The 21,739-nt window shown below is 42.8% G+C and overlaps 1 protein-coding gene across 1 annotated transcript in view; it reads right to left on the reverse strand.

Annotated features, from left to right (window-relative positions):
- USP53 (ubiquitin specific peptidase 53) overlaps window positions 1-21,739 on the reverse strand; it is a 250,197-nt gene that overhangs the window by 72,039 nt on the left and 156,419 nt on the right. The window contains exon 13 of the mRNA XM_078675936.1: window positions 14,175-14,227. Within this exon, the coding sequence (XP_078532062.1) occupies window positions 14,175-14,227 (53 nt within the window). The remainder of the gene's footprint in view (window positions 1-14,174; window positions 14,228-21,739) is intronic.

The following is a 21,739-nucleotide window of genomic DNA, read 5'->3' on the forward strand; positions in this document are numbered from 1 at the left end:
AGGTTTTATTGGAAGGGCTGAAGGGGCTACCAGAATGAACTTGCTTATTACCTGGAAGGGGGCAGAGTTTTGAAGAAAATAATTTGTAGGTCCTTATGAGGAATGGCAAGTACACTAATGAAAAATGCTTTCCTGAATCCTGACATCAAGCATGTACAAATATATGGACCCATATCTGCATGCTACTGGTTCTTGTAGGGAAGTTCAATCCAAGAGTGTTCCTCAGGGCCAGGAATATAACCTGGAGTTCAGAGGGAAACCATGCAAAAGCAGGGGCTACATTGCTTTTCTATCTCAAGTTGTTTCTCAGCCTGAACCATGCAGGGGACTCCGAGAGAATTCATTAAGACATTTCACTACAATACTGTTTTCCTCATTAAAGGAGCACACTTTGTGGCAGAGCTCAGCAACAGAAGAATACACACTAGGGAGGGGACTAGAGTAGTCTTAGAACACCGGTGTATCTAAGAGGTTTCAATACCCAAACTCAGAGCTTGATCTTCACACATTTAATTTGCTGAGATAGGTAATAAAGATTCTTTTAAAGAGGAAGGAAAATATTTTTCAACACAAGAGCTATGAACCAGTCTTTAAAAATCCATGCCGAGGCATCAGAAACAGGTTATTGGAGAGAAACCCTAAAGTTCTGAACAGATTTGGGCTACAAAATGGGGAGACCACTTTAGAAACTGGGTGTCTATAATATATATATTTTTTAATAAAAATATAAAAAAAAAAAAAAAAACTGGGTGTCTATGATATTTGGCAACTCTCAACGCCAAATGCAATTATACTTTATGCAGACCTCACTGCTTTGTTAAATCCCCTGCAGGCAGCACTGCAATCCTGACTGGATTGGTGCACAGTTCTTCACAGTGGCTAGGAAAGAGTGGTTGTTTTGACTGTCCCTCAGAGCTGGGGCAATATGGAGTCTGCACATATGTTGATATACCGAGCCAGTGGTGGCCATGCAGCAGCTGATAATGGTCCCTTATGTGGGAACATGGCACGTTGCTTGATTACATAGCAAGTTCAGGATCCTTTTGACATTGAACTGTGGGCCTAGTGGCCCATCCTTCAGGAGGCTTTGAGAAACATGAGCACTAACAGTCGGCAGCCCTTCTGGTGCATAACACATTTTATAGTGGGGGACAAGGCTGCTGCGATTTCAGAGGAAGATGAGATGTTCTTGGGCCCACTACTTTGGGTAGCTGTCTTTGGGGGATATGTGAATTCAAACCTTCACTTGGACGTGGGGTGGCCAAGTTCTCAGTCTTTTATCAAGGTGGCTGGTCTTCATTGTCACATACTCCTCGTGGAGTGGCTTGATAACCCCATGGTTCCTTAATTTCAGACCTAGGTGAAGGTTCGTAATGCACTCACTTGAAGAATAAACTTGCACTCCTGCCCTTGAGGTAGTGCTGTGCTGCTAAGAACCAGTTGCAGTGGTGCAGTTCACTGACCGAGCTACTAAGAGCTACTAACATTGCAGCCTGACTATGTGTAGGATACTGTGAAGAGGCAAGTCCTAGACCCTTTTTGTGCGATAGACCTGGATTCCTGATCAGCGCTAGCAGCACCTGTAAAGATGTGACTTTGTGCATGAATGTATTCATCTTGCATATCATTTTTGGTCGGTCAGTGGCCTCTGTGGAGGTCTACTGCTGCACATAGCACTCAAAAGGACATGCCACTCATACCCATGTTGTTCTGGCACAAACACCTTTCTCTGATCTTGGGATAGCTTATGCCCTATACCTGAAGAAAGATCGCCTATGGCAACTCAATCCAATAGTATGGAGTGCCAATCTGCTCAACGGTATCAGAAAACTAATTGAGAATGGAAGTCCGAGAACAAACAGAACTTCAGCATAAAGTCTTGCATTTGGAGGATGACATAACTGAGAAAAAGTATACCATGAGTCAAGTGATGGCCACAATCCTAAATTTGTATCTCTACTTGCTGAGTGTGCTGGACAATTTTCTAAAGTGTGTCGTCAAATAGGTCAGGCCTTTCAAAAATTAGATTGCCCCACATCACAAGCCAGAAACTACAGCTTAACTTTGGACCATTGTTTTAAATTCAACTCTAACTCACTGAATGTTTGAAATGTCCTTCCCCTCATATAACCCAATCACATTCCACAAGCAGTGAGCATACTTACTTATGCTTTTCTGCTAAAGATTCCGTTGTGCATGTTGGCAGTCTTGCCCAATTGCATTAGAAGTATTTTATATACCTAACCCTTCTGATACCCCCAGTTCTATGTTATTTTGAACATCGCCAAAGTCATTTTGGCATAAAGGTTCTAATGAGCAGAATGCAAGAACATTTAAAAATTAAATTTAATAGGAATGATTGCTCAAACTCAGTGGTGTACAGAACTCACTGTTGCCCATGGCAGCAACCTCTGCCTTGACCAGCAAAAAGTTGAATTGTGATTTCTCATCTTTGATTTCAAAACAATAACAAACTACTGTCTACAGCTACAGTGGCTTGAGAAGAAAATTAGTTACTTACCTGTAACTGTTGTTTTCCAGTATTGGTATCTTACATAGATTCACATGCTTGAATCATTACCTATTGTCAAAGTGGGAGTCCAATGGTACTATAATAAAACAATGTACATTACTACAATTGATAGAATGGCAATGAACCATAGGTTGCTCCGGAGGTGATGTGAGAGGATAGACTTTAGATTCAGCACACCAAAGGCAGAAGCATATCCATTTCAGTTTATAAGTCCTGTTCGTGGTGTCCACCCTTGCTTTGGCAAGGATTTATTTATTTATTTATTTATTTGCATGTTTGTATGGCGCTATGAATCGACTCCCGGAGGAGTATCTCCGCGCCTTTGGCAGCAATTTAAGAACAGCAACTAGTCGCAGTTTAGAAACAGAGCCCTAAGCTATCTAATAGTTAAAAAGGAACGTTTTGAGCTTCTTCCTAAAAGGGAAATGTTCCCTGCATACTCTAATTTCCTTCGGGAGTTGGTTCCACAGTTTAGGACCAGCTACAGATAGGGCCCTTCCCCCCTTTCTGGCCTTCATGGCCCTGGGAACACATAGCAGTTCCTGGTCACCTGATCTCAGAGATCTGGACGGAACATACGGGATGAATTTTTCAGTGAGGTAGCCAGGACCCCTCCCAATAAGGCACTTATGGATGACACAGCAGATCTTAAACATCACCCTCTGCCTTACTGGGAGCCAGTGCAGTTTGGCCAACAATGGTTTTGAGGGAGTCCGGGGCGGGACATTTAGAACAAGTCGTGCAGCAGTGTTTTGCACAACCTGCAATCTGTCCAGAATACCCTCATTGGCAGCCAGCATCAAACCATTGCAGTAGTCCAGCCTACTTAGCACTAGTGACTGGACCAACGTTCTCCTGGTGGAATCCGGAAGCAGAGGGAAAACTCTCCTGAGAAGACCAATGACATGAAAGCATGAACCCACCACTTGATTAGTTTGTTGTGTTAGGGTGAGCTCATGGTCCAGTTTCACTCCTAGATCTTTTACCACCGTCTTGGGCTCAGGGACGGGGCCAAGATCTTGAGGCCACCAGTCCGGAGTCCATAGACGTCTGGCCTCTCCAAAGAGCATAACCTCTGTCTTGGAGACGTTGCACTGCAGGAAGTTGGCTGCCATCCAGCGTGCCACCTCCTTCATCCCCCGAGCGAAGGAGTCACGCACCTCAGGAGTCATGATTTTAAAAGGGTAGAGGAGTTGGGTATCATCCGCGTATGATACTGGAATGAACCCGTGTGATCTCATGATGTTAGCTAGGGGTGCCACGTAGATATTAAATAACGTAGGGCTCAAACATGAGCCCTGTGGCACCCCCTTAGAGATCACCACCTCCTCTGATTGGTATGATCCCAAGATGACTCTCTGGGTGCGTTTACTGAGAAAGCTCCTTAGCCAGGCCAGAGCCTTGCCTTCCAGACCGATGTCGACTAGTCTGGAGGTCATGATGGCATGTGACACAGTGTCAAACGCCGCTGACAAGTCTAGAAGCACCAGGACAACGGAGTAACCCTTGTCCTGTAGCATCTGAAGATTGTCAGCGACGGACAGCAAGGCGGTCTCGGTGCTGTGCCTGGGCCTAAAGCCAGACTGGGAGGGCAGCAGTATGTAGGAATGTCTAACATGGCAAACTCATTCAACTCAGTAGCCAGGCAGATAAATGTAGGGATGTTGGGTTGGAATGACTGGCCTGGCCCTGGTTCATGGCAGCAGCGTTGGTATCGGTTTGAGCTGAACATGAGCTTGGTCCGACAGGAGCAGGAGCTCTGTGAACCAGAACAGTCTTGACCACTGTTGAGCAATGACAAGAAGTCGGCAAGGCTCTCTTTTGAGGTTGTTGAGCACCCTTGAGACCAATGGGATCAGGGGAAAAGTGTAATCATAGTTTCCTGGCCATCTCATCGAAAACGCATTCCCCCACAACTCCTCTTGGTGATGCCAACTTGCAAAGGATGGGCGGTTCTTATTCTGCTTCGTAACAAAGTGATCTAAGTTCGGCTTGCCTCAAAAATGGAAGATGTGGTGGTCTAGCTCTCATTTGTGGTAAGGGATACTGGTCCTGCTTAGTGAGTTTGCGAGGATGTTGGAAACTCCTGGCACATGTTCTGCTTTGAGTGTTATCTGATGTTAAAGAGCCCAGTTTCAGATATTTTGCTTTTGAAGAGATAGTGTGCTGGTGAATGTGTTCCTCTTTGTTTTTTGAGGTAAAACAAGCGTGTGGTATTGTCTGTACGTCTGAGTACCTATGATTGCACAATCTTGGGGATAAATGGGGAGAAATGACATTAATGCTAAGGCAATAGCCTTGAGCTCCAGTAGATTGATGTGCATCTTCATTTCGTCTGGACTTCATGTGCTGCTTATTTGCAATTCTTGAAGGTGCGCGCCCCAACGTTCTAGGGAGGCATCCGTTGTTATGACATACTCTGGGATTTGTGCAAGATATGAAAGACCTCTGGAGAAGTTTGAGGTTAATGTCCACCAAGTCATGGCTTTTCTCATTGCTGGAGTTATTTGAAAGAGGTCTTCGAAGGACCCCTGCGTCTGAAGCCAGTGTTTGTTAAATTCTTCTTGAAGGGGACACATTTGTAACCAGCAATTCGGAATAAGAGGGATGCATAAAGAAATCATTCCTAGGAAGGATTTGTAGTTCCAGACAGAAATGGACTTTCATGTGGTCAATATGAGAGCTAGTTGCTGAATCTTTATCGGCCTGTCTTGAGAGGGTAAGGCTTTGTTTGTACAGTTTTGAGGAATGTTCCCAAGAATGTCAATGTTGTTGTGGGATCTAAGTGAGATTTTTGATGGTTGACTGCAAGACTGAGGAATCAGCGGTGTCTGGTGTGTATTGGGATGTGGAAGTTAGCGTCTTGAAAATCCAGGGGCGTCAACTGATCTCCTTTGTCCACAAAGGTGTAATATATCCTAGAGTGTCACCATGCGGAAAGATTGTTTCTTTAGAAATCGGTTTAATTTCCGCAGGTCGAGGGTAAAATACCAATCTCCTGAAGTTCTCCTGATAAGAAAGAAGCGAGAGCAGAAGCCCAAGCCTTTCTGAAGTTTTAGAATGACTTACATAGCTCCCTTCTTTAGCATGATCGATAACTGATTCAGGCGTTGCTTTAAGTGGGGGAGGTGGGGTGTTTAGTTATTTCTGGTTGAACTCGAGGGTGTGCCCTTGGGAGATCACATCAAGCACCCACTTGTCGGATGTTATGTTGGACCACTGTTGAACATTTTAAATTCGACCTCCAACACGGGTTGGTGAAGAGTGGGGGGTAGCCAGCACTAAATTTTGGGCACTGTTTCCTATTAGAATCTCTATCACAGGAAGATAGCTTTCCTCTGGCTGAATGTTTATATGAAGCCGCTGGTGGTTGTCTATATTGCTGCTGTTGAGAATACTGGGGATGGTATTGTGTCTGGCTGGCTGAGATTGCTGCTTGGAGGTTTGGTTACCTCTTCTAAAGGAGTAAGCTCCTCTCCCTTTGGCTCCTCGAAAGGGCTGCTTCTTATATTCTAGAGTCCCCAAGACGTTTGCTCTAACCGTGTCAATCGTGATGGACTGAATGGCATCATCCACATGTTCTCCAAACAGCGATTCGCCATCAAAGGGCATATCAAATATTTTACTTTGGATCTCTGGGCGGAAGGAAGTGGATGTAAGCCATCCTTGTCTGCTGAGAACAGCAGCACCTGCAAGTTGCTTGGACCAAGTAGAACAGACATCAATGGCACAGTCGATTACCTCTGCTGATATTCTTTTCCGCTCTTGAAAATTTTCCGAGCTTCCAGTTTACCTTTCTCTGGTAGTAAGTCGATGTAAGTGGACATATCCAAACACATTTAACAGTCATAACGGCTTAAGATAGCCACGGAGTTTTCCGCTCTAACCGTCGTCGCTGTCATGGAGGAGAATCTCTTCCCGGTATTGTCACTACGAACATCCCTGTCCAGAGGAAATTGGGGTGGAGGGGTTCTTAAAGTGACGTTGTGTAACCTGTGATAATGTAGGGTCTGGTTTCAGTTGCCCAATGAGACAAGCGGGAGAGTCATCGGGTCCCTTGCACTTTTTGTCTAGTCTTGGGATGACTGCTAAAACCATTCTTCATGGCTTTAAGACCCTCTTGCGTAATAAAATCAATAATTGGCATAGCTATCAGAGTAAACAATCCACTTGTTTGGTAAAAAGTGGACGCTCAAATCACTTGGCAGCTCTCTCCATTAAATTATGGGAGCCGCCAATGTCCTTTGGCGGAGACTCTACCGGTGCAGAAGGTGGTGGGGATGGAGTGATGATGCAATAGCCGTCCCTCTCATTGGGAACTGAGGTATAGTCTCTTATTTCACCCTCTTCCCAGTCTTTGTCTGAAGAAGGAGCATAATCAGAAGGGGGTGGGAGTGTGGAGGGGTCAGCCAAGGTATCCACTAACGAGGTGACTCGACTGAGTGGCTGAACGACTGTGGAGGAAACAGTATGATCTAGAGGAGAAAAATAAATATATAATTTATGTAAAGAGTACAAAGAACTTACTATGTCAGTAAAAACCCAAAGCTTCTTTGACAAAATCAGGGCAGCAAAGAACTCCTCCTCGGAGCTGTATAAAACAGTGACTAAACTCTCCAATTAGGTGCAAGATAATATTTTTATCCCTGATCACCTTTTTTGGAAAGACTTGGCAACCTTTTTTCAAGAGAAGTTAACAATGTTTTTAAAGATTTCGCAGCATCAAGGTATTCCAATGTAGATCAGTCCCTCCCTCCACCTCCTTAGCCCCCAGGCCTGTGTCTTCTGAGTCAAGAACGAGGGAGATTCCATCAGCTGACTTGAATAGTTTTCCACCCTTAACCCCTTGCGCGCTGGCCGAATTTTCACGCTGAGTGGGCAAAATGGAGCGTGGGCGGAGTTCGGATGGTCCCCGGCCATCGTTAGCACACGCCCACCTGGACGCGTGATGGCCGTGGGCTGTCCTGAGCACCGAAGGGGTTAATGGTGGAGAAAGTGATCAGATTAATGGAGATCATTAAATCAGGCTCTCCCTTAGATCCATGTCCATCTTTTGTTCAACAGTTGGTTCCTGAAGTAAAAGTAACTCCTTTGACCAGCCTACTGAATTTTATTTTAAGAGAAGAGCATGGAAAAAGGACCAACTAGCCCTTCTGAAACTAAAAAGAGCCAGAAACATTCAGTCCAGATCCTGGTTCAACACAGACAAACTCTGAAAGGAGACACCTCAGGGCCACAGAAAGACGCTGGCAGAACAACCCAACCTCAATCCACCGCGAACAACTCAAATCAACTCGCAGGAAGTACAAAAGACACATAATTAACGAAAAAACCTCCTTCTACTCTGCTCTCGACAACGCAAAAAACAGACCCAAGGAACTCTTCAACCTAATCAGACAACAGACTTCCCCCCCCCCTCCCTTGATGTTCGCCTCCAAAGACCGGTGCGATAACTTTGCCAACTTCTTCAACAACAAAATCACCAAGATCGAACTCTCCTTGGATGTCAACCACAGTACCACTCAGATGAGCCTGTCCCCAAGGACATACGATATTGTACCTGACCACCCTCCAATACTCTGGAAAACCATTAACCACATCTCTGAAACGATGATAGTTAAACTAATCTCCACCCTCTTCCCACGCCCTCGATCCTATACCCACACAACTGGCTAAACAACTCTACTTAGCGCCGTTCTGGAGCAAAATCATAAACAGCTCCCTGAGAACCGGAACCATTCCAGACTGCCTCAAAGTCGGCCAAGTAACACCACTTCTAAAAAAAAAAAAAAAAAAAAAAAAAAGAGCCTGGACACTAATGACTTGAATAACTTCAGAGCCGTTTCCAATCTTCCTCTCCTATCTAAAATCCTGGAAAAATGTGTTCTCCTACAATTGACCCAACACATGGACAACATCAACCTCCTGGACCCCCACCAATCGGGCTTCCGACAAGGCTGCAGTACCTAGACAGCAATCATTAACATCATAGATGACATCCAAAAGTCACTAGACACAGACCGATGCAGTCTACTCATACTCCTAGACCTATCGGCAGCCTTTGACACGGTTGACCAAAAGCTACTCATCAAGGTACTCCAAAATAAGCTAGGTGCAGAAGAGACGGTCCTACAGTGGTTCTCCTCCTTTCTCAAGAACCTCACGCAAAGAATAAAAATCAAAAACTTCTCATCGGAACTATACCCAGTCAGCAGAGGGGTCCCCCAAGGATCAGTTCTTTCCCCTCGACGTTTCAACATCTACATGGAACCCCTCACCACTATACTCCAAAACACCAGAATCCCCTTCCACCTTTATGCAGATGACACCCAGATCTATCTCAAAACCTCCTCCATCGAGGACATCCAAAGACTTAACAACACTCTTAGAGAAGTCCAAAATTGGCTATCCCTTAATCACTTGAAACTCAACCAAGACAAAGCGGAATTCCTCCTCATCTCTAACAAAAAAGAGAAACCCACATCACAGAATGGCTGAAAGCCACTGACGCCCTCAACGGCAATATCACCCTGGCTGATTCTGTAAAATCGCTGGGAATCCCCCTCGATTCAAAACTTGACATGGCCATGCACATCAAAATCTCTGCAAAAAGCGCATTCCACAACTTGAAACTACTCAACAAAATAAAACCCTATATCCCGTCTAAGGACCTCAAGCAAGCTACTCAAGCACTAGTGCTATCCAGACTAGACTACGGTAATGCAGACCTCACAGGTACAGCTAAATGCCACTTAGCTCCCCTCAGAACGACATTCAATGCAGCAGCCAGAATGATCACAGGAGCAAAGAAATACTATCACATATCACCTGCACTCAAAGAGCTAAAATGGTTCCCAGTTGAAATGCGTGCCAATTTCAGAACTGCTTGCCTCATACACAAAGCCCTGTACACCGGGAAACCAGCCTACCTGGCCTCCAAACTTAAGAAATCCAGCCAGAGTAGGATCCTCACAAGCTCCAATACGCTTCGCCTCATCCCGCCGAAAACCCGTAAACAAAAAAACGCAGCCCGCTCCTTTTCTAGAAGCACGCCCAAAATCTGGAATTCCATCCTAGTACACATCAGAACTACCCCATCCTTTCCAAAACTTAAAATGCAGCTCAAAGACCTCTTTCTCAATCGTCCGCCCATGTATCGATAGCTGCCGATGGAGCACACAAGCCGGAACTGGACAGATGCCAGATTCTCTACCATCAAGTCATCTCCTTCCACCAAGCTACCGGACACCTACCTCACCCCCACATCCATAAAGGGGGCTGGCTTGAGCCAACGCGCACACCGCTATGACTCCATCTGACCTCCTTGCTTCAAGGCGGTACAGCATACCCATACCTAAACGTAGCACCAAGACCTATTATACCATTACATATACTACCTCGCTATTAGGTTTTCCTCAAGACTATTGCGTTTATGTGATTTTCCTGACCTTTATGTTGTAAAGAGCTTCGATACCCTCGGGTCTGGCCAGCGCTATATAACTCAAATAAATAATCAAGTACTTAAAAAAAGATCTTTAGGTTTATTCCATGCGACTTACAAAAAAGGTGGTGGTAGCCCTGATACTTTTAAGGATAGATTACTGCAATGCCCTATACATAGGGATAAATAAAGTCCTTTAGCGGTAACCTCAATCTCTGCAGAACACAGCAGCTCGACTAGTCATGAAGCTGCCTAAATTAATCTCTGAATCAAATAAGATTCGGGAGCTACACTGGATGCCAGTGGTAGACAGAGTGAAATTTAAGGCTTTATGCCTGGCCCATAAAGTCTTACAGGGCATGGGCCTTCTACACTTCCAAAATCTGTTCTCCTGGTACTCCCCACGGAGAAACTAAGATCTACTACTGCAAGAAAAGTTAACATTCCAAAAATAAAAACGTCTACTTGGGGCGGCAGAAGGTTTTCTTCTGTAGCGGGCAAACTTTGGAATTCCCTCTCCCTATCTTTAAGATCCCTAGACAGCCACTCCCTTTAGAGGAAATCATTAAAAACAAGGCTCTTTACCTTCTCTCCTACCTAAATTCCGCTGGGCTTTGTGCACCTTAGAGGGTTTCCATTAGCATCAAGATACCTCAGTGATCGTGACTTTATAAACGTATTACTTACTTACTGGTACATCAAGTAATCATGATGGCTGCAATGTAGGGGTTTGCGAACATTGCACAGGCTTTGCTGTTTTGGCATAGCAGTCGCAGGTGCAGATGATGGAAACCTGCAGTAATAGACTTGGAACATACTTTGCAAATTGGTCACCAGAGACAGGCATTTGAATGGAAGGCTCTGGTTGGTCTTGCATTGAATACTTATCTTGGTATTGCTCCGAGTGTTCTCTCGCAGAGTAATAGTGCTCCTCATGTTGATGCTGCTCGTCATCATTGAAGTCCTGGCATTTAACATGCAGTTGGGATGGGCTTGGAGCCACCCCAAAGGGACCCTCATCTTCGGAGGCATCGTCATCTAAGAGATATGCAGGTGGGTAGGGCAACACCTTACTTGGAGAGGGTTGGGGTGGAAGTATTGTGTCTGCAGAAGATTTATTCCCTACAGGGATTAAAAATAATGGAGGAAATGCCAGCTTTGTCGAAGTTTTTGCTGTTGACATCATCAACTGGTCTGTAGTCAACTGGGTCTTCAACGGGGTAATCCTCGACAAGCCCATCATTGACAGTATCAGTGTGGATGAACCCATCATCTACAGTATTGTCGACCGGACCATCGTCAATGGTATCATCATCGATTGCCGCATTCGCATCACCGGGAGTGTGCCGGTGAAGACTGTGCCGTTGATGAGATTTTTGTAGTTGGCGGCAACTTGAGAAGGGGCATCGCTGGCGAAACATCAAAAGCCGCTTTAATATTCTCGTCATTAGGACACTCATTGATGATTGCGATGAAGAGGAGATGATCAAAGGAGATGATGCTGTTGGTAGACATTGATGTTGTTACTGTAGATGCTCTCGTCAATGAAGTAGTCCTCAACAGCGCAGTCATTGATGAGAAAACAAATGTGGAGCTTGATACTTACTTCAAAGATTTCGCCATCGATGGAAAGGACTATGAAGCATGTTTAGGGTGTGCTTCTTTCAGGAAAGGAGTGGTAGGTTCAGAATGAACCTTTTCTGAGGTAATCTTTCCCTTTTTTGAGGAAGGCGCCATGCTTCTTTTCCAGCCCTGAAATGGTATGTTTTGCGGTTTTCGTAGCTTTTGAAAGTGGCTCTCAGAAGATGTTTTCTTTAGATATACCTATCTTGAGGGAAGTTGAAGTCTTTGAAGACTGATCACAATCTTCCTTAGACAAATGGCACTCCTTCGTTTTTAACTTTTGGAGCCACAGTAAAAGGCTACCTTCCCTGTCTTTAAAGGATTTGTATGAAAAGGTCCAACAGGTTTTGCAGTCTCTCACCTTATGTTCCGGATAGAGGCAATATATACATTTCTTATATAGGTCATGCAAATGGAGCATTTTCTTCCCACAAGAGTCACAGCATCAGAATAATGTCCTTTCAGCGAGTTGGGACATGGTGTCCAGTCAGAATATGTAATTAGTAGGATAAAGTAATCATATAGAAGAAAATTCTACTGACGAGCTGAGAGAAAAACTAGTAGTTTGAACAGAGCTCAAGAAGACTCCCTTCACACAATGTGTGGTAGAAAATCAGAGGGATTCAGCCTCTCTTGGGATTGCTCTAGAGGGTGCTGTTGCCTGATTGGCTACAGTTTGTAGTGGATCTTTTTTTAAAAAAACATATAGGCTATAAAATCTATGGTTCATTGGCATTCTATCTATTGTAGTAATGTACATTGCTTTACTATAGTACTGTGGGACTCCCACCCACGACAACAGGTAATGATTCAAGCATGTGAATCTATGAATGATCCAATACTGGAGAACTTAAAAGTCAAGGCAATTATATTCTGCCCTCTACAGAAACAAGAAAGGAGTGCAAAAATTATGAGTACATAAAAAAAAAACACATTCCACTGGAGTGAAATATGAACTAGTTAGAAGGACCTGGCTATGAGAAAACATGAAAGCATGTCAAAAATACTCAGTTCACCCCAAATCAAGCCAAAGTGGTTATGCGTCCACTAACGGCAGGATGAACCAGAGTTGTTTAACGTTGGTGGGGCCTGGCATTCCCTTTTTAGGTCTCGCGACCTATCGATGCGCGCAGGCGCATCGAGCGGAGCGAGAATTCATGTCCTGAAAATCCTCGTGAAACCAAGGGCTTCTTGCGCTGCGGTTTTGTTTAAGTTCACGTGAATCACGTGATCAAACAAGCACGCGCATCAGCTCCCTCCCTCCTAATTGCATTTTTTTGACGGTCGCCGAACAGCACATCAAAGGGCTTCGCCCAGTGTGCGCTCTGCGGCTTCTCAGCTTCTCCTCCCCTAATTATTCATGGCTCAGTTTCCCGGCGCACGCATTTGTTCACATTTTTTTCGCCGCTCTCCCCACTCGGCCCCCTCCCCTGCCCGCCGTGTCGCATTTCTCCTCCCCCCTCCCCTTCTCTGCCTTCCATTCCGTCTTGTTTTAATTTATGTTCCTTCGTCCACACTATTTCCTTTTTGGGTCTGCCTCGGGCTTGTGTTTACGCATGTTCATGCGCTTCCCTTCTTAATATATTTTTTTTTTTAACAGCTGCTCTTGTGCGTACAGTTGTTAATTAATTGCAGCTCTTGCAGTTGTAAGCTATTTTCTAAATTACTTTTTTTTAAATAAAAGGAAGTGTGTGTAGCTGTTTGAACTGCACAAAATGTGTTTATTTATATACTTTTGGACACCACGCGGCTTTTATGTTATCAGCACGACACCCGCTTCAGGGACGCTGCACTTCAGATCATTGTCTTCTTTCCTCACCGGAGCTGGGGGGGAAGGGACATGGCTGCTTTGTTTACATTCCTCCTGCTACTGCGAAATAAAATGAACAAGCATTGGCATAGCCAATAGGTCTCGCTTGTGGGACCTTATAAGTATTGAGTTTTGCAGCACAATATCCTTGGTGCAACAAGGATATTGTGCTGCAAAACTAAATACTTATAAGGTCCCACAAGCGAGACCTATTGGCAATGCCAATGCTTGTTAAAACATATGTCCCAACCTTTTCATGATCCTGGACACCCTTAATTTATACCTTATTGATGCTTTGTGTTAAACGTGGTAATTCTATCCTGGTATTTGAAGGGCTGCTGTTAGGTATCGTTAAGTGGTACTGAAGGAGTCTGAGTGGCTGGACACTGATGATGTGGCAACAGCAGGCTCTTTAAATGTCTTGACAGGCAATGTTTACAGAACTGGCTGAGGTTCCAACTCCAGTGGATATCCAACTATTTAAGAAATATTTCTACAATTATTTTTGCTGCTTCTCTTATTGTTTCACAGTAGCACAACCCTCATACGTAGCAAAAGGGAATGAATGTGCATATCCCAATATATTTCATTTGAAAGAAACATTCACTATAAAGATGGAGTGTTGAGCCAGGAAAACTATCCTATGCAAAGATAACGACACACTATCTGAGGTCAACTATAAAATGTTCAACAAATACAACTTTAAACAGCTGTTACATAATACCTTTATGACAGCTGTAATACATGCTATTTAAAAAAATGCTTACCATCAGCATGGTCTGCCACCACAGGGTTATGTTTGCTGGAATACAGATGTTCACTGCAAGATGCACGAAATAAACAGTATGAAAAATACGAATGGAATGGGTTTGCATTCAAGCTACAAAGTATTTAAATTTCATTCAACTGCTCAGAATTAAAGCATACTCTATTTCCCACACCAATCGATGGATGTCGTTCTGAAAACTATTGTGATTAACCACTGGTGCTAAAGGCACAAGTTAACAAGATGTGAATAGGCAATTTATGCAGATCAAGACAATTCATAAACTAGAAGTCATGATAAAACACAGAGAAAGAATACCAAGAGTAACTACACAACACACAGTACGGTGAATATATAAAACACTGAAAAGTGGACAGAATGCGAGAAGAGGAGTGTAATGTTGGGGTCATGTGAGGAATGCGTGCCAACAGCATAGAGTAAAATAAGCAGAATTCATTATCTGCACACGTGGTTGCAGTCTAAATTTCAATGACACTTGCCTATTATTTTACTGTATAAGAATGGTGAGTGAGAGGCTATTAAACCAGGCGGTCAAATGAAAGTGTTTCACTTTTGCAGGAAGTTGTGGGTCTTCTACGATGATAACAGACTACACCAGCAAGTAAAGGGATTCCATGATACAGAACTCTGTTTCGAAGAGGAAATTTGGATACAGAAAATCAGTACAAAGGCTGGAGATCGCTTAAGAACTTGATATAATTTATTGAACTACTGATACTGAAGACATATCAGTCTAGGAGTTCTTGCTGAGACAATTCCAACCATTGTTATAATGAATGTGTTGAACTCTTAGAGGGCCAACAATCAGGTGGTGAAACAGGTCATTTAACTAGACATGAAGGGTGCAGCATAGTGGATATTGTGGTTTTAATCCTTTCCTGCTATCTTGCACAAGGCTATTGAAGTGGTCAATCCAGTCATCAATCATTTACTGAACACTTCTCTCGCTATGGAAGTAGTTCCAGCGCCCTGGAAAGTGGCTGTAGTCAAACCCCCTTTAAAAAAACAATGGCCTATCTTCAGTCTTGGCCAACTTCAGGCCTATTTCGCTTACTGTACTTACAAAAATACACGAAAAATTTATTAAAAAACCCATTGATTACTTTTTTAGAAAAACCAAAGGCTCTTCACCCTTTTCAATCAGCCTTTAGGCTTATACACTCAATGAAATCAGCCTTGTTGGAGGTCTCTGATACTATAAAGATGATGGTGGTAATAATGCTGTTGAAATTACTTTAGATCTTTCAGGAGCATTTGAAACCATCTCACATTCAATACTCCTTCAGCGTCTCTTTGAAATTGGGGTAGTCAGCAAGGCCTGGTCCTGGTTAAAATCTTTCCTTGCAGATAGAAGAAAATCTGTGTCTACTGCACAGTTGTCATCTGATGAGAAAGTTTTATCTGTTGGTGTTCCGCAGGGCTCCTCGCTCAGCCCCTCTTTATTTAAAGTGTACATTGCCCCTCTCATATCAGTGACCAGCTCATTTGGTAATTCAGCTACTTCTTATGCCGATGATACTCAAACGATATTATCTTTGAAAAAAACCTCTTTTGGGTCTAAACTGAATTTTAAAAACATTTACTGACATTCACTGGATGGAAAATAACAACTTGAAATGCAATATTGAAATACTCCTATTTGGGAAACAATACCTTTTTTCCCCTAAAATCTGGTGATCTGACTCTGTGCTCGCCCCACTCTACCTGTAGAGGTGGCCAGAAACCTAGGAGTTAAATTTCATTATGTTTTATCCTTCCGACCAGTAGCACTGTAAGTGGCTGCAATGTTGCTCCTCTGATCAAATTTCTAAAAACAAATCTTGACCTTCTTTCTCGCTTACGCTGCCAGGAAAATTTAGTTTTTTCCACTGATAACCTCAAGGCTGAACTATTGCAACAGTGTCTACTTAAGTGTATCCAAACAGCTTCTTCATGGGGTACACTTGTTCAGAACTCAGCTGCTAAGCTTTTGCTGAGACTTCCCAGGAAAAGTTCCACTTCTGAAGAGCTTTGAGAATTGCATTGGTTGCTCAGTTTTTTTTTTTAAATCACTGGTCCTGGTCTTTAGGTCCTTCCATGCCACATTTCCTTTACTTTATTGCTTTGCAACGGCTTATGTAAACAGGTTCTGTGTGCCGGATAGTTCGGTTTGAGTAATTGTGCACTTTACAAGTTCCATTTTCATTAATTCAATCATGTGGCAGCGACGCACACAAATAACCCCCACACATTTTTAATCTGTAGATAGCTCTGTCAGTGCTACATTCAAACCCGTAGACTTCTTCACACTTTGGTAGAGTAGTCCAGGGGACAAGGAAATATCATTTAGGAAGAAGGATCAACCTTTATTTTCCCCTAACCCAACTAGATACGGATATATGGTTTAAAAACACATTATACATGGTGTTTCCTCAGTTCTACATGCCATGATGTATGGGTGAGAGTTTAAAGCACAATGGATAGGACACTTGTGCTGACATAGTAATTGTATAAGTGGCCTGGTTGTACGAACACATAAGAGCTGACTATACTTTTCCCATGGACTGTCACTTTTATTTAGCTAAAGACTTGCCTATTCTGCAAAGACCGCTCAGCATTATCAGCAACAGAACAGCATTAATAAGTCTGACCGGTTTATTTTAGGCTTTGCCTGAGACAGCACATGCGCTGTTGATTGCAAGACCTTTTGTTTACTAATAGGCGGCTTAAAGCTCACCCATTGCTTACCACTGGTTGTTTCACTTCTTTGTGTGTTTGCCCCTCCCCTGGTGCATGACCAAGTACTGCTTCGTTGTCCAGTGCAGTGTCCCTCCACTGCTCGCACTTTTTCAGAGGTCCATTTTCCCCATTTTTGCTTGCACCTCTCCATAAGAGTGCATGTTTGCAGGCCGTCTATGCCCCTCCTGCTCTGTGCCGTTGCTTGCCCCATCCCCCATTCTCCTCCCGAGTTGTTGCTGGACTCATCCTTTTCCCCCACCTTGTTCCTTCTCCTGTAAAGCCACCCCCATCGTTTCTTCCCCACCTCCCAACCCCCCTCACCCTCTGTTGCTTGTCCCATCCTTGTGTCCCCTCCCCTGTATTTGTTGCCCCATCCCACCACCTCCCTCATCGTTGACCCCTTGTTTCCGTTGTTACTTGTCACCCCCTCACCCCTCCCCCCTAAAAAAAGCGCTATGACACAGCAAGCACTGGAAAAGTTACAATGCTTTTTTTCTCTAACTTTTAGCTTTTCTGCACAGCAACCGCACTACTGTACAACATGACTAAAACACATTGATAACGCCAATACCTCACACACTGGTGAGACCTATTGGCTTTGCCCGTTTGTATGATGCGTTTGCACAGGGAAAAAAAAACATTCAGGTCGAAATAAAGACATAGAACGCACACACATGCACCCTGAGCAGGAGACCCAAATGAGTCACCACCAGACACACGTACCTCTTGGCAGCTAAGAGCTGAGTGATGCAACTCCGGGCAGCAATGTGCTGTGTGCAAGTTGTTGTGACGCAGAGTAATGCCATTAAAGTGATAGAACTCCAAACCTGTTTTTACAGTGCACAACAAACAGGCGATATCTGAAGCAGAGAAACTGCACAAGTCTACGCAACTTTCCAACACCATGCAGAATGAATACAAAATATTTTACTGGGCAAAGCTCCAAACCTTCTTGAACAGCTAGTGTCTACATTTCCCCACACACAAACGAAGGATCCAATGAAAGAATTTCTTGTAATGGGACCTAAGAAAAGTGAGACGTACTTCCCGAAGCACTCTGAAAATAATTACTTTTCCAATGAGCAATGGAGTGATATAAACAAATGTTGCTACATCAAATGCGTGGTTAAATAGGTTTATGTGAATACTCCGTCATGTTATTAAAGTGCCACCAATAAACACCGCAGATGCTACAACAGCCTAGTTCAATAGCTACGGCCCACACAGCCTGCATATTTCTCTAGTATCTCTAAACGGAAAGCCTAGAACAACACAAAGTACACAATGGGTCCTTTTACTTCCAAACATAGTGAATGCCAGAACAGCAGCAGTCAAGCTGAACCTAAGAAATGCCTCAAGTGACTTGGGGGAGTAATGAAAATATAATATAAAGCACCAGCATTAAATAAGATTGAACAACTCATGGCAATGTAGTTACAAGGGAAACAACCATTACAACGCAACTTTTACAACGCACTACCATTACAACGAAACTTTTACAACGCAAAAACCATTACAACGCATGTATTTACAACGCATGTATTTACAACGCAGGTACCATTACAACGTAAGTATTGGTAAGTATATAATTATATTTTAAATTTTATATGTTTGGGTTTTTTTAAGGGGCATTTTTAGGGTTCAGGGTCAGTTTTCAGTTTTTGGGTAAAGGGGCATTTTTAGGGTTCAGGGTCAGTTTTCAGTTTTTGGGTAAAGGGGCATTTTTAGGGTTCAGGGTCAGTTTTCAGTTTTTGGGTAAAGGGGTATTTTTAGGGTTCAGGGTCAGTTTTTAGGTAAAGGGGTATTTTTAGGGTTCAGGGTCAGTTTTCAGTTCTTGGGTAAAGGGGTATTTTTAGGGTTCAGGGTCAGTTTTCAGTTTTTGGGTAAAGGGGTATTTTTAGGGTTCAGGGTCAGTTTTCAGTTTTTGGGTAAAGGGGCATTTTTAGGGTTCAGGGTCAGTTTTCAGTTTTTGGGTAAAGGGGCATTTTTAGGGTTCAGGGTCAGTTTTTAGTTTTTGGGTAAAGGGGTATTTTTAGGGTTCAGGGTCAGTTTTCAGTTTTTGGGTAAAGGGGTATTTTTAGGGTTCAGGGTCAGTTTTCAGTTTTTGGGTAAAGGGGTATTTTTAGGGTTCAGGGTCAGTTTTCAGTTTTTGGGTAAAGGGGTATTTTTAGGGTTCAGGGTCAGTTTTGGGTTTTTGGGGTACAGGGGTATTTTTAGGGTTCAGGGTCAGTTTTGGGTTTTTGGGGTACAGGGGTATAAGGTAAAAATTAAATAAAATTAAATTTAAATTAAATCAATTAAATAAAATTAAATAAAATTAAATTAAATTAAATTATATTATTTTCAATTATTTTAAATTAAAAAAAATAATATATACTTACCAATACTTATGTTGTAATGGTATGCGTTGTAAAGGTACCTGCGTTGTAAAAACATGCGTTGTAAATACATGCGTTGTAAACGTTTTTGCGTTGTAAAAAATTCGTTGTAATGGCATGAGTTGTAAAAGTATGAGTTGTAACGTCATACATCCAGTTACAAGTATGATAAATAATGGTTTATTGCTCCACGTCTTGGCATCCAAGGCAACCTACCAACTTAGGCAAATGTAGAAAGTAAAAGGACATGTACAGAACAACACTGAAAATAATGAATACATGTTAAAAAGAATATTTGTCTTCATTCAACTTGCTGATAGAAATGACCTGTTGGGGGTTGAAGACAATTTAGAGGATTGCTTACTGGAAATAGAGGTGGGGAAGCTACTCCCTGTACCTATTAACACTTTAAGACCCAAATTTAAAGTAGTTGTTATTGCTTAGAATCCAGCGCAGTCAAATTTAAAACCATACCACATTCTAAAGAAATTCTAAATGAAAAACATGTATGGAAACAAGAACCTTAATATAGTCACAGTTTGAAGACTAAAACTGAGGATTCCGGTCATAAACAAGATGTTCTGAGGGAGGTGTTAAAAAAATATATATATCAGCCCATTGTTTTCATTTATGTATCCTGGAAACTGCCTTCACAGTAGGAACCGTGGTTCAATAACAGGCCTATAAGTAAAAAATACAGTACTAAGTCTTCAGAATCCGTTTTTATTTCGAATAAAGGGGTACTTTAAAAAGCAAAAAATCTTGCTTTTATTATTGAGATCAAGAGGCAAGCGTTTCTAAATAAATCTCTCAGTAAAACTAGATGTTTCTGTAGCTTTGAACTTTTAATAAAATAAAGTTCAAGTATCTCTCAGAGTCCATATTTTCCTATCATAAGATATTTGTACTATTTACTACTTCGAGTGCTTTAGTGTAATGGACCGTACAAAATAAAAATTACTCCAATATAGTATCAAAGAAGAATGTAAACTAATAGTAATACAAGAAAATAAAAGGTAGGTATACCAAGGCACAGTGCTCCTTGCAATGTTTTGCAAAATTACTACAAAAAGGGGCAAACATGTAGAATTAGGAGTCACAGCCTGGTGGCCATTTAAGAAAAGGATTAAAAGAAAACTACAGAGTGGCTGAGGATCTGACAAACAGCACAGAGTAGACATAAGGATCATAAAAGACACTAGATAACTGAAATAGTTAGGAAGGGGGAGAACATACTTGAAAACAAGAGAAGCTAGCATTTGCAATGCAACAGGTCTCACATTTACGTGAGTTTGAGTTATTGGCGTTGTAAAAGAAAATGCCTTTTATTTATGTTTTGGTTTTTGAAACATAAAAAGTATTGTCATTTATAATACCAATAGATTAAACTCGGGTAAATGAGAGACCTACTGCATTGCAAATGATTGTTGCTTTTGCTACAAACTACTGACATCTATTAAATGGGACACTTAGACGCTCAGTATCCTCTACGACGAATGCAAATCTCGTTACACCCACATGCAGGCCATATTACTAACGCATGTCTGCCTGCCCACTGCTGCCCCACCATACATGCTGCTTGCACCATACTGCACCCTGTGCAGTCATCTTATTCTGCTGACAAATCTCTCGGTCTGAGAAATTGCTCTTAACAAATGCCTGCCAGGCCTGTGAGGGTGGAGTGAGAAACTCCTGACCTTTCTACCTTTGTGTCGCTGACCATGATCTGCCCCGCCCACAAGAGGCTTGTATCGTGCATCCAGGGCTGGAGGGCAGCGCGGAGGACTTGCACTTGTCCCAAGAGCAGCACAATGGTACATTGAAGTTACCATGCCTGCACCAACAGGCCTTCCGAACTTCCCGTACCACGTGACTCGTATGTTAAATCGGGTGCAACTGAGATGCATCCTGGGAGTCAAGGTCAGCTAAATGTTATAAGTTCTAATTCGAGGACACTCAGTAATTGAAGTCGAAGAGCCCCAACTACAGTGTCTGCCACGATTACACGCCAAGTCAAGAGGTGATCTTCGGGGTCATTTCCAAAAAAACATAACATATTGCCTAGGCTACTTTGTGGCTTTTTTGAGGTCTGGCACGCCATAAAAAACAGCTAGTGGTTGATTTTCATACAACATGCTGGTCTCTGCGAAGAAATGAAGATTGTTTTGAGAAGGGGAGGGTGTGTTTTGACTTGTTACCAGAAGCCTCGGTGTTACCACATTCCAGCCCGTAGCTTTCCTTTAAGAACCACATGCATTCTGGGATTTGTAGTCTTGGTTCATTAAACAGAACCATTTGGACTAACAGGTGAAAACAATGACCAGATAAAGGAACGCACAGAACTTGTGCATGGAGTCCCTGTTGTCATGGAGCTATCTGGTAATCCTGGTGCAGATGAACTGTGTAGAAGGGCATTATGCCTAATTTGTCTAAGGTCACACGGCGCTGT

The sequence above is a fragment of the Lissotriton helveticus genome, chromosome 2_1, assembly GCF_964261635.1.
Source record: "Lissotriton helveticus chromosome 2_1, aLisHel1.1, whole genome shotgun sequence".
Taxonomy (NCBI): Eukaryota; Metazoa; Chordata; class Amphibia; order Caudata; family Salamandridae; genus Lissotriton; species Lissotriton helveticus.